Here is a 14345-nt window from a genome sequence, read left to right as displayed (position 1 = left end):
TGTTTACCATGATGAAAGATACGTGGAATCATGATGGTAAGAGCAACAAAGTTGTTGGTAGCAACGAGAAAACAAAAACTCTCTTGGTAACATTGGCATGGGCTGGATCAAAAACTATTCACTGTCTTGAGGCATGAGCCCCTTCATGGGAACATGTCTTCTGAGAACAAAAATATCAGTGCGGACTGGAGGACATAAGTGGGCACTCCTGATAATAAGGACTGGCATCAGAGGAAACTGTTATGATCATCCACTCAAAGGTAAATGTAGCCTGTCACCAGGGTTGTCAACACGTCAGACGTCCGAGAATCAACCTATCGTATTTCATCCTAAATAAAGGGAAGAGAATCAGAAAGCCAAACTGTTGAGCAGGCTGATTTGTAGACATTCATAGCACAATGTGAAGAATAAGAGCGAGTGATGCTTGAAGTGTTATCCATGATATTTTATTCTTACACATCTCATGTTGTTCTTGGAACAATGCCTGACATTTTTTCTGGCAAACTTGCAGAAAATAAAAGATGCCAGACTATAGAGGAGCTAGAGTGTAAAACAGGGCAGACTGATGTTAGCAGTGAACCTTTTCAGACACTACCCTAGCCATTTGAAGCTGATCAGATGACATATTTTGCATCAATGCCAGTGGTTAAGACTTCAGCCTGAAGTATCTAGTAGTCGATAAGTACTCACCAATAGAACTAGACTTTCCAACTAGAATTTGTGTGGACATATATGAACGTCTTACTGGAATGATACCTTGATGGCTGTCTGCAACATGCACAGTGTGGCTACATTGTACCTTTCTTGCTAACAGTATTTAAGGCTACAATTGTTGGATTTGAAGTGAACTAAACCAGTATATAGGAACAGATTTCAAGAAGTCTCAAACATAGAGCTGCGCTTCACATGCCTTCAGAGGAGTCAGCTCCGATGAACTACATGTTGAATATGAGAAGTCTAGTTTGTTGTACATCAGTACTAATTGTTACAACAAAGTTTACCTACTACAGTAGTACACATCACACAGAGTAGGGCTGATGCTAGCTGCTAACACATTATCTACTCACAACGTACTGACATCTGCACAAGAACACACTTTATCTACCATCACTGTTCAAACGTTATAGGCACTATAGACTCTCAACGTCACTTAACAGACATCAAGATGCCAGAAACGCACTCAACAGTGTACATCAAAGGGGTGAGCTTGTGCGTGGAACCATTCTATATAAAAGAAGTACATTTTTTTCAAATAACTATAAATTTGAGTGATTCTGTTTGTTCCAGAGGGAAGACTGAAAATGCATTTCTTGACCAACCAAAAGTGTTGTTACTTAGTTGCACTGGAGTGCCAATGTTAACTTTTCCAAATGTGCGTGTGTATCCTTGGTCCTCTACTTTCTCCTTTGTTTGCAGATTTGTTTCTGTACACCCCTCGGATCTACACTGTTGTGTGCATTAATGCACATTAGATTGGCACTGGTATTCACACATGTACATTGCAAAACTGCTGCTGCAGTCACAGCTGGTCCCCACACCCTTCCCATGATGCTGCGCCCATGTGGGACCATGGTAACTTGGTCAGGCCTCTAATAACATATCACACTTGTAGATACAGTGGTGGGTAATCACTTCCGAGGTTGTAGCTACAACGTTCCCTTGTGAGCAGTTTCAGTGGCATCATGATGACTGCCTTTGCAAGTGATGATGCAAGCAACCTTAGCCAGGCAGCCCAAAAATATTTGGTTCACATCACTGCACAGCTTTGGCTGCAGTTTGAGTAACAGTCACATGGTGGTGTTGCTGCACTTTGCGCTTCACACAGCACATCACGGTGCTCCGGGCAGTCCAAAGGAACTTCATATCTTCAGCAGTTCATAAGTAACTCGATAGGTGGCGCTGCTACAGCACAGTTATAAACCATCAGTGCTGGTATGTCCAAGGAGAGTATGTCTGCATTTTCTGACTTTTTGTTCAGCTGATCCTGTACCATTGTTGCAGTATCTCTAGACTGGCATTCTTTCCCTCTCTCGTTGCATTCTTACGTAGTTCCCATATATACACATATATCTATGTAACAACGTCAAAGCTCCGAACAGTGTCTTGGATTGGAAGAAAACACCACATGGAAACATAAAAAAAGACAAAACACATGTTCCTAGGAGTCTCTGTCTTGTTTGGCCTTCCGTTTTGACTTTTTAGTCCGCTCGTATCGTATCGTGTCCTGCTCTAGGACGGAAAGCTCCGCTAGTCTCTGCTGGAAGTTGGTAGGTGCTCCAGACACTGGGTCAGGGTACTTTGCTATGGAAAGGAAAAGGGAAAAGATCAACATTTCTTAAATCTTATCACCATGTGCATGTATCAAGTGACTGTTAAACATGCCAATGCAGGGTTCTAGCCAGCATCTGTCCTTCCGTCCTTCGCAGGGGACGGACAAAGATTTTGCCCATTCCGACCTCCTAGGAATATCTAAGCCTTACATACAACATAATGGTAACGACAATCTTGGTCACAACTACATTTTGTGCACGTACAATAGACAACTTCTGCATTGTCTTTCAAAATAGGATGTAAATAAATAATTATATAATTTGTAGTACTATATGACTACTACGATAATAAATTGTACTCACATCTCTGACCAGCTGGTGAAGATATGGAAGTTTTGCTTTCAAGTCTCCACCTGAAGAAAATTCATTCACAGTCAGTTCATGTTCTTCAACGTCACATTACCAATGTACAGTTCTAGGCATTTGCAGTAAACACACTAGCTTGAGATCCGTCCATGGTGACAGCTGGAGCAGACTTCAGATGAACATGGATGCAGATCAGGCTAAGTCATGTCAACCACTTTCTTAAGACACAACAGCAACGAATGGCAGAATACGTTAACGTCACATTGTCACAAGTCAATGCTTGAGATTTTTTACTGTGTAACGTACTGGGGTATTTCTACATGTAGTTTAAGTGTACTTACTTGGGAGGTGCTTTAGGACTGGACTCTCTTCTCCTGACAGGAGATGACAATGACAAGGCTCCTAGAGCCAATGGAAGCTCGTCTCCTCTCCCCAGCCCCATCCCTGTGTTACTGTTCCTGGACAGCGAGATGCCGTTGATCTGAGCAGGACCAACAGGATAGGTTATGTGTAGGAAAATGGCAAGGTAATTAGATGCAACTGGGGCTGAAACAATACGAGGTTTACTATTGTCCTATTGTATGGGAATCATTTAAAGACAGCCTTTCAACTTTAGGTGATACAATACGATAGCTTCTTTCTTCCACATTCCTGGCATGCTGTAACTCTCTTGCCATCCCATGTTACTATTACATGCAGAAGGGCAGCAGTGAGCCCCATTGCTGACATACAGAATCCACCTCAATTACAGGTAACACTAACGTATTTTTCTATTAAGGCCACCATCTATCCACCAATGCTGGACATTCTTACATTACATGTTTTCTTTCTAAGTGCTCAGTGTACATGTATGTTGACTCCATATCCAGTGTTTAAGTTATGCTCCCTTGATTGGATAATTGTGCTGTGCAGGCTGTCTTCAGATTTGTGCTGAAATGAGCGACATGTACTGTAGTGTTCTCACCCACGCAGTGCTGTATATTTGTAGAAACGCATGTTTTTCTTGAGAAGTGCTCAGTGTATATGACTCCAGCAGACTTTTGTATGTAAATTAGTGTGTAAATTAAGTATGTAAATTAGTCTATCTAATACTATACACCGCATGCAGAAATGAGCGACGTGCAGCATATTCTCACCGAAGCATTGCTGAATGTGGGTGACTCTCTCGAGACACAGGACTCCCTCAGGTGGGTGCTACAACTCTGATCTGACGACCGCAACAAACCCCGCCGAACTGGATAAATACAAACATGGCGGTAAAGCAAGCTGGCTGACAGGCTGGCCTACCTGAGTGTGGGGGGTATATGGAGTGTGTGGAGTGGGGACTACTGTCTCCCGCAGGATGTAGGAGGAACTGTGGATCCCTGCATTCCGCTCCCATGTGGGTTTGAACGCGTTCCACTTTACTCCATCCTTTGATTTCACATCAGATCTAAATGCTGAGGGAGGGGGGGGGTAAACACGGGAAAGATTAACAAAGCTTATGCATGTACTTCTACATTATACAGACAACCAACACAACTGAATGATCAGGCCTCTACATGTACATGAAAATGAATAAGATAAACCTGGTTTCCTCTTGTTCGTGGACATGTTTCCTGCATCAATTCTCTTCTAGTTTCAACATATCATATGTCCTTAAAATGGAAGGGAGAGGGATACCAATCTTGCACCTAATCTAAAATGACCTTGTGTTTCACAGAAATATGCCATCAGACATATAGAATACACCAATCACATGGTCTGAACATAGCTCTTTGTGCAAAATGATAAAGCTCCAGTATATAGAATTGATAACATCAATGATATTAATGATATCAGAAGGTCAGTAAAATTTACTATTGTACCAAAATTCTAACGCTGTAACATGACATAAACAACTGACACAAGGCAAAGAAGACATTACATCCATGCATATTGAAGAGTCACATGAGGAAGAAACAGAAATTGGTCTACATCTTACAGCTAATTTACTACCAAAGCATGGCTACCATGTTTTACCTGTTTCAGGTTCCATTCCCAGAGGTTACCACTACTGTAACAGTATATCTTAGTGACCACATGACCCAAAACAGTGAACAATATCAATGAGCTAGTTGAACCAGAAATGACCCAGCCTGTGTTGTTATGTTAAATAATTGATGAGAAGCAATTCCCAGTAACAGACTTAAAGCTGGCAGTTTATCAACAATAATGGTAGAAAAATATTAAAGTCATCTGTCTATACTCACTGTATTCACAAGCCAAAAATCACTAAAAGAAATTCACAAAGTTATCTGATTTTTCAGGCTCATGTATATTGAGTGAGTCATCACATCAGGCTCTTGCAATGGTAGGTAGAGCCGTAGAGGTCAGTGTCAATATCCATGACCATTCGTGGGATTACCTCCTAAAGATTATCATCACAGAAACACTCCGTAACGGCACGTGCAACAATCTAATGTGCTTGGTATGTAATACAATTCCTTCTTATCTGCCTGATGCTGGCTGTGCTTCAGTGCCTGAAGCCTGCAATGAAATATTCATGGCATCTAATCTTGTCATTTGGGGGTTAGGGATGCAGAAGAACAAAGCACTGGCTGATATGTAAAAGACCTACCGGTACACATTACTATCAGTATCAGTATCACGGAAATGTGTAATGTAGTTCTAGTAAGAACTACACATTCACTGGCATATTCATGAGACAAATAATCTCTGTAAGTGCTATCTAAGATTCATTATTGTTAATGATAATGAGACAAGATAAGAAAAAAATGTGTCTGTTACCTGTACAAGCATCTTATCTCCAGAACAGATTGGCTTGAAAGATATCTTACCATAGAAACCATCAGGGGGGCCATAAGGTTTCCAAGTGCATGTGATCCCGTATGTGGTAAGGGCATTCTCCAATACTTCATAAGAGACGAAGCAATTTCCTTCATGCGCCATTCTCCAATATTTCACAATCTCCATTCTCTCCATTCACCTTCACTGTCAACACTAGATATACTATATGATACACAGGAGACCTGGCACAACCACTACTGCACTGGGGTGACCCTACAGGAATAAATCTGGTCTGAAGCTGAGAAACCATGCAATACCTATCTGGAACATTCTAGACTATAGCCCAAAACATGTTGCTGCCAATCTACAACAGAATGCATTACCATGTAGTGGGAGCAAAATCAATGTGGCAAAATGGTCCATGCAAATGTGTCTGCTGTTGAAGGTAAATGAGACAGACTACTGCCTGTGGCAGGGCAGGCCATATGGCATGAATCAATCATGGTGGAACTGAAACTGACAGGTTATCATGAAGAACAAACTGCAGCAGGAAGGAAGAAATGAGAGTTGATTTGATTTTCAGGGTGTTGAAGACATAGGCATTTGAAATGTTAACATTAATTTTGTAAAGGGAATGATTATTTGTATATTCTACAATGTATATGTAGGTTCAACAGGTTTGGCAGACACTGACTAAGTTTTTATTATGCCGGTTACAGGCACAGACAAATCTTCATAACCCCATCCTTTACAGAAAGTGGAGTATTCCAGCATCAACTGACACAGTTTGGCTAGTAGGATTGGACTCATTGGAGACATCAGATGGAGGAACACACAGAGTCATTAGATATGGCTTCATCATCGTGCTGACTGTCCAATCATCACTTTAATGCTAATATGTAACACTCTTTCAAGTATTTACAGTACATCAGTAGTTTGTTATGTAAATATCCATGATACATACAGTACTTTGCTTTTCATCAGCGCTACACATCAAAAGATGTGAATCTGCAGAGCAATTGTCCCGTGCTTCAAGTGTACCATATAATGTCTTTCCTTTCCTGCATGTGCACTTTTGGATTTTTAGGAAAACACTGTGGAGTGTAGACTATAGACAACCTTGATAGGCAAATAAAGAATGAAACTATCTGAAACAGAATTTTAGTAAAGCCTCAGAGCAAAGCATTTAGCGAAGTCTTTCCTTCCCTGAATGCCCTGCAGGTCAAGTTAAGCCATTAATCAGGGCTGATGGGATACGTTCCATTTGCTCGGAATACAACAGCTCAATACAGGAGCCACGGTGCACTGAATAGGCTAATGGTGTCTCTGTGAAGGATGTTTGAACTGCACTGCAAGACTCGTTTTTAATGTCTGTAGTTGACACAAAGCATTGATGTGGTCCTTTACAGTGTTGAAATAAATTAGAACAATTGCAGAAGTCAATATCATAATTGCCTCAGATATTGACAATACTGAAAAGAAAGACATCTTCATTCACACATAACTCTGGGCATGAAGGGCAGCTACATGTACATCTTTCTGTGTGGCACAATCACACAGTGTATAAGACAGTTGCAAATGGAGCAATAACTACCTGGGCCATGATATGAGCTATCAAAATCATTGAATGTCCAGTACAATCACTAAATTGAAATATAAAATATTTTGATAAGAACAGCCATGTTTTCAGCACCATATATCAGAATTTTCACTTCATTCTCCGAATTGTCAAAATCGTATTTGAATATACTTGATAGGATTGTGGCATCTAAAAACTGATATCAGGTCATAATATTTTGCTTAAGTAACTTATGATTACTTTAAAATAGGTGCATTTTCAAAATGCTTTCTTCATAACACTATAAATATGATTCCCTTTTCACAAATAACATTTTTACATTAGCTAAGTTCTAATTCATAATCCGCAAACTCAAATTTTGCTTATGCCCTAATACACTAACTCACAAGTACAACGACAAATGGCTTCAATGGGAAAAGGAACAAATTTTATCTGTATGCAAATGTACAAATGATGACTGTCCCTGAAAACCAGTTTTGAGACAACCCATGCCAAGAGCTAATATCCAGGCAGTGCCTTTGTGGCCCAGCATGAGTGAAACTCATTTATTTTGGAAACCTAATTTGTGCATTTTTGTACTCCAATTGAGGGATCATTTCAGTTCATTTTGGTTTGGATGCTTCTTTCAAGCCCAAAGCACTGAAAAAGTTATGTTGCATTTTGGTTCAAATAAAGTTTTAAATGGAAACATGCGGCTCCAGCATCCTTTATGAAGATGTGGTGCAAGTGTTTGCAGTTGACTTGGGGTTGTCCTTCCTATTACCATTAGTTTAGATGCCTGTTTGCTAGAAACCCACTAGGAAACTTTTAGTAAAATTTGTTTGTAATTTTCAAGTCTTCAGCACCAGAAGTGGGAAGGCTTTATTCACTCTCTATAAATACAAACTTACAATCAGGACCCAGGACGTCCGACAGCTGAAAACACTTCTAATATGCGCCAGCACAACTCTCATTAGCTGCACCCACCTTCCCAATCAGAACACGTGTAACACAGCCATGAGTCATGGTTGGAATCCTTTTGTTCCACACTTCCAGATGGAGGCAGCTTGTGTTTGTCTTTTGTGTTGACAGTACCACAGGGTGGGTATAAAGTGGATTAGGCTCTGTGCAACTACTACACAGTACTATTCAAGTTCAGACTGAGTGAGCAAGGCTTAAAATTGTACACTATAACATTACACACATAGTTGCATAGATAGTGCTATCCAAAAAAATGAAAAAAACATAGTATGTATCCCTTAACAACTTGAAATCTGTTTGGGGCTTTGGGCTTTTGGTCACATCCCCTATGGAGGAGTGCTTTTCTTTTTATTTATCTGTTACAATAAATCTTAGCCCTGAACTACAGGGGGAAGGTTGATTTTGAACTAAAAGCCCAAAGCATGATCTCATCCTATTTGATGCTTATGTTGTAATTGGATTATAAAAAGCTTTTTACGCTGTTAATGTATAAGACATACGTCGTACATATCTATGACACACTCCCTTTGAAACACATCTAATATAATACTAAACATGTACTTAGGGTCTTAGAAGGGACTGGCTTACCAGCATGTGTAAGCAGTATGTGCCTACCTTCTCTATTTACATTGTTACTGTTGTTACTGTTGTGCTTAAAAGTTGCACTTAGTAATGAGAGTACATGTACATGACAAATAATATCCATAAACCCTGATGTGTATCATTTCTAATTGGTGGCTCAGAGTCTGACTGTATCTACATGATATGAATTGTGTATGAGTCATGATATACATGTCACAAGGGAACATCATTTTGTCATCATAGTAACTATCTTTCCTGCCTTACCTTGCACCACTGTTAGGGGTCTTCATGAAATATTAAACTGTGATTATATCAGTACTAACGTGTAATGGGCTTTCACTGCTCACAAATTAATTTCATGTTTTCCCTGCTAATTTCGCAGAGAAAGATATAAAATGGTAACAGAAAAACCCATTGTATGTGTCTTCCCTGCTGACAAATGAAACTAACAGAAGAACTCCTGTTTTCTCCCAGGTTAGATTTTCCCTAGCACTTTCACAGAGAGAAAGTCTGAATGTAAAATGATACCACCTTACTTGTACACATGTTATGTATGCAAAATGACTCTTCTACCGTCACATAAGTGTACTGTAAGAGAGTTTCTAGTGTGCACAGAAATTCTTTGTCAACTCCCCATCCTAGCCCTGTTTCTTCAGTTAAAGCATACATACAGGACTAGACTAAAAAAACGGACCAACCACTATGCCAGGAAGGCCATGCACCTCACCTGAATTCAACAAACCGTTACAATTAGCCGAGTAACAACGAACACCAAGTTAGAGTACATCTTTTCCTAGAAAAGGATGTGAACCAATCTACAGAGTACTTACGTGCTTTACATACAGGTGTCCTTGCAAACTGCCTGTATAAGAAGTCTTCCTTGGGTCCAGGTACTAACAAGACATAGGCCATGGCCACAGGAACAACAGCAACCGTCTTAGGCGGTGTGGGTAGAGTTACTCTTGTATTGTGGCAACTCTTTGTGTTAGTGTAATTAGAGAGATATTAAATATTTACCACCAAATTGTGGCCAATGCCGCTTGTCACACTAATAGAAATGCCAAATTAGGAATGGGTCAGACCATTTTGAAAGTAGGTGGGGTTGCTGAAAGTACCATATGTAACATTGCAGAAGCTTAAAAAGAGAGAAAACATATTCTGCCATGTACAACAAGTTATGATGTCAAGCAACTACAGTTAACGAGGTCTAGATTCTTCCTTGCTTTTGGTATGACATTGTACAAACATCTTAGTCTAGTCACAGTCACACATGCACTTGGGGCTCTATGAACTGCCACATACCTAATCATAACTTATACAGCTTTTTTCCACTTACTGATAACACGCATAATATAATTTCCACCATATCTCAATATATATCCCTAGTAACACGTAACAGCAGTTAACTTCAATTCCAATTCCCAAAACAATAACCGTGAGGTTGAACACTGCCAAGGTAGGATGGATGGAGACCCGCAAATTCAATTACCCTGAAGCACTAGTCTAGATTAAATACCTGGTACCCAATATAGGAGAGAGACCTTGGCTTACTACAGCAGTCATTAATCCTACAACTGGGACAAAGTAAAGGTTTAATGGACAAGAGGTATTCACTCCAAATGGACTGGGTGCTGGGATAAGGGCTTGGTTTTTCAGATCACAATCCAGTTCCCATACTTCTATCTCCTTGGAGATCTTACATGGTGCATTAACAGCACAGAGTAAGAAGTATAGAACTGGGTACAGTAATCTATCATTCCATAGGTATGGATGCTCCCATTCTATCCAGAGGTGTGTACTGGTTTGTAGGATAAGGCCAGTGTATAAATGTGTCTGTTTAGTAGAAATGGTTTATTGATTGATAGACATAACGTGTCATGACAATAGCAGCCTGTGGGCTGAATTTGAGCACAGACATTACAACTCATAAAACAGCAGATGATTACCAAAACTGTTTGAGAATTACCAGACTATCAAACTAACATTGAGTTTTCCATCTTATACTAGGGACACTTTCCCAAACTGAGCTTTCTTTCCTTTCGTATTATATTTTTTGTTTCCCCAAATTGCCCAGCCAAGTGCTGGTTTAGAAATAGCATCACTGGTACCTGCTACATAACATTCTAATATCTAATTTTGTGCAAACAAAAAAATTAAATCATCATCATCTGGTTGAGTTGATCACACTGATATCCATGACACTCTCCCTCCATCCCTGCTTGTCCTCCATTGCTCTACATGTATGTAACCTTTCAGGGGTGCAGCATACATTTTATGACACATCTTAATCAATAAACTAAGTTAAACAAACTAAGGAATGTATTAGGTATTATATAGTTTGAGTGGTTTCACTATGCCACATGATATTGTTAAGGTATCTGTAACAGACAAAACCTACCTCTATCTTGGTCTATCCGCGGTATACCATACTGGCTTCCTATTGGTCGATCTTCCCGCTCCTCCAGAGTGCGGAAGTCATGTGATGAGGTAGTGGAAGAGGAGGGGTTGCGGTCCAGGCGCTGGGGAGACAGGTCCTCACGGTTGAAGTGGTTACTACTGGGAGAGGTTGTACTGGGAATGAAAAGGAAGAGTCTATAGTTATTATCTAACTTCAGATGTGGCATTTGAAAGCAGACTGAAGCCAATCTCTGTTGTAATACCGCTATGAATTGGCAGGAGGCATTGTTCATCAGTTGTCCTCATCCTTAGCAGCCAGTACCTAACCTATAATCATAATACAAGAAATTTAAGTTTATTTCAACAACATAGATTTCATAATGCTAACTTCAGCATTGATTTGTCTTCAACTTGTATCTGTAAAAAAAAGCACTCAATTCATTCAATCATGCCTTTGACACCTATCAATCTGGAAATACATGTACATGTAAGTGGCACTGTGCCTAATCTCCAAGCAGATCCTAGTACAATGGCATAGATAGTACTAAACTGGCCAAGGAGTGTAGTCAGCTAAGACGTGTGCATTTGCCATGTAGCAAAACACACTCCTAAGCCGGCTTTACTCCTCTACAAGCTTTTGATACTGTCTTATTCTACCATAGCGTCTGCTTGGAGATAACACTGTGCCCTGATGTCTTAAAAATGTCCACACAAAACTTAATCTCGGCTTCCTTTTGACTTCCTAATGTAGGCATTTATATAAATACCTGGTTTAACATTATTAACCTGAGGTGAGATTACCAGAGTTAACAGTATGTATAAAGGCCTCGCCATTCTCTAGTCTCAAAACATTTCTGTTCTGCTGAGATTGGAAGGCAATTCTCGTTCATCAAAGTCTCATCAGCTGCACACCTGGATTGTGTTCCATTCACCTGAGTACTCTTAATGACACTACTGGCACATCTCATACAAGCCACACCCTCTGGGTTACTAGGAAACATTCACTTAAGTGTTTCCAAGCAAACCATGTTGCTATAGCAAGCTAACATACACATGTCACTGGGAAAAGGTGTGCTAAAAACAACTTAAAACAGTTGGTACCTGAGTGTTTTGTCATCTTGTCCTTTCCGTCTTGGAAATTTTAAGGTACCCAGATAGTATACCTAGCCTCCTTTCCCCTTAAGTTAGCAATTATGTAATGTCCATTTCTAACAACAGACTACCATAAACATATAGCTTTATTGTTGCATCTACTTTACTTTTGCTGTAACTTAGCCTGTAAGTGCTATTATTCAGCAGAAATGCCACTTTTAGACATTTAGGTAAAACTTGTCATTTGTGCATATTTTTTCCAACCCCTGAAAGTATGCTTTAGACAAGCTGAAAGAGGAAACTTGAAGTAACAACAAATCCAGTTGCACTTGGCAAGACTTGGGCAATGACCTTACTCTGTTGTCCTAAAATGGAATGCATCAGATGTACAATTTGTACAAGAACGTTACATGTACTTACATGTTTCTATACTGCCCACGGTAGTCTTTAACTTTAAGCTTGGCCTTGCCATTATTATAACTGTAGTAAGCCGTCAGGGCATCGAGGTAGCCCTGCTGTTTTATGAGAGGCAGTCGGATCATTTCTGCGCCGGTCTGCTCGTGGAGATTGTGAACCAGACACGAACCGGTCAACTTTGGGAGAAAACCGTCCTCACAGGAGACTGCAAGCACAGACATATCTGGATGCCAACATCATTGTCAAGCTGACAAAGCTTCATGTCTGTAGATCAGCGAAGCGAGCCACAGTCACTGTGACCTGACTCGACACTGCATTAGTCTGTCAGTCCTGGATAAATGGACTAGAACTTCACTTTAACAGTCAGAAGCCCAAACTGGCATGGTGTTGACTGGTAAACATCACTTGGAGAAGACGCTTTTTTTCTTTTGCATGGCAAGATATTTCACCAGCATGTGGAAATTTGAAGGTGAAACTGCAGCAACTTGATGCTATCGTCCTTCATCTTCCATTCATCAGGAGAAGTCACCAACAGGCTGCATTAAATGCTTTGACATTCAAAAGGCAACTTTTTTGATGGTATGTCTGCAACATTTAGTCCTTCCTTGGGGCTCTTCTGTCAACCAAGCCAGTTACCTTAGGGACAGCAGGTGCCCTGAGGGGACCCAGCAGTGGCCCTACCGTAACAGGATACAGCAGTTGCTACACAAGACACTGCAAAACCAGTCCATGTAATCTGCAGACTGCAATCACTAACATCCTCTAACCATTGCTGAATGCAGGTGAATGCAGCACGGGTTGTGTGCGCTCATCCCGGGAGAACAAGAAAACGTTGGCTGACATAGTCACGGCTGCTTGATGGCTTCACTAGCAACAGACAGCAACAAAGGAACTCCTTCACTAATGACCCAAAGGACAACAACAATACCTAGGTTCACATATACACCTGTCCTGGGCTGATCCACTTTTACAATACAGGGGTATCAATGGAGTTGTTATGTGTCAAACAAAAGAAGAATCAGCAGAATATGTCATTCTTTTAAAAGTTCTTCTGTCATGTCCTTTGTCATCTTTTAACCTATAGCATTATCATCAATGACAGATTCAAAGTATGTCTTAAATATTTAGCATTTGAAAGTCATACCTCTGGAAAGATGGACGTGTCTAAGCGCTTTATCTAGTTACCCAGGAGCCCCCTGCTGGTATGGACACAGCTTTGTCTCTGCACGCCTCCTGTTGACATAGGTTCAATCAAAACTGCCACCAGAAGTGCCCATATGACATGACACAACACGGAACCTAGCAACTGCGGTGCACTTGATCTATAGCCCTATATCATCACGGCCATCTGCTACATTTACAAGCCAGAAAGTACTACATTGCACTTATCTTGGGTACTTGAAGAGAGTAGTTGTTTGCGTCAGGCTATAAATTAAGATAAAGGTTTGCTTTGAAAGGCATGTATCAATAGCAGTTACACTGTGTACCTTCCAAGCTAAAACTGTGCCCAGGCAACATTAAACATGAAGGTATGAAATATTCATACAACATGAAACATTAAGTTACTCTCACTCTATTTGTGTTTTAAGATATTCAAGGACCTTCAGTTGTTTACTGTCAACAGTCAACACTGGGTTTACAGTACAGAATGTCTCTACATACAAATGTACGGGCTAAAGCAAAGGAAGATCATCTAGCTATAGCTTTCCTCAATAGAGGCTAACATTAAAGATACAAATGTAAGTCTATGTCAGATATCAAAACTAGATGTCTAACATTCCCAGTGTGTCACAGATTTCTCAAAAAGCCCAGGTTTGCTCTGTACTGGTACGGTGAGGCTTGTCATGTGCAAGAGTACAACTCAACTACATTTTATGGCTTGTGTGTTTACAAGTCAACACATCCAGCCTACC

The 14345-nt window shown here is 40.3% G+C and overlaps 1 protein-coding gene across 4 annotated transcripts in view; it reads right to left on the bottom strand.

Moving 5' to 3' along the window:
• Positions 1-430: 430 nt before the first annotated feature.
• The window catches only part of LOC118405639, a 34785-nt gene continuing 20870 nt past the window's right edge, over positions 431-14345 (bottom strand). For 2 of the 4 annotated variants that reach the window (XM_035805211.1, XM_035805234.1), the window contains 5 exons: positions 10925-11097; positions 3924-4075; positions 2978-3117; positions 2634-2683; positions 431-2301 (listed from right to left, as the gene is read on the bottom strand). In XM_035805211.1, coding sequence (XP_035661104.1) covers positions 2159-2301; positions 2634-2683; positions 2978-3117; positions 3924-4075; positions 10925-11097 — 658 coding nt within the window. In that variant the 3' untranslated portion in view covers positions 431-2158. Of the gene's footprint in view, positions 2302-2633; positions 2684-2977; positions 3118-3772; positions 3871-3923; positions 4076-10924; positions 11098-12435; positions 12867-14345 lie in introns of those variants that run through there. The other 2 variants (XM_035805227.1, XM_035805219.1) reach the window with 2 other exon arrangements.

The sequence above is a fragment of the Branchiostoma floridae genome, chromosome 2 (genome assembly GCF_000003815.2).
Source record: "Branchiostoma floridae strain S238N-H82 chromosome 2, Bfl_VNyyK, whole genome shotgun sequence".
In the NCBI taxonomy this organism is placed as follows: Eukaryota; Metazoa; Chordata; class Leptocardii; order Amphioxiformes; family Branchiostomatidae; genus Branchiostoma; species Branchiostoma floridae.
Note: the sequence above shows the minus strand (reverse complement) of the source record. Positions and strands in the feature narration are given on the sequence as shown.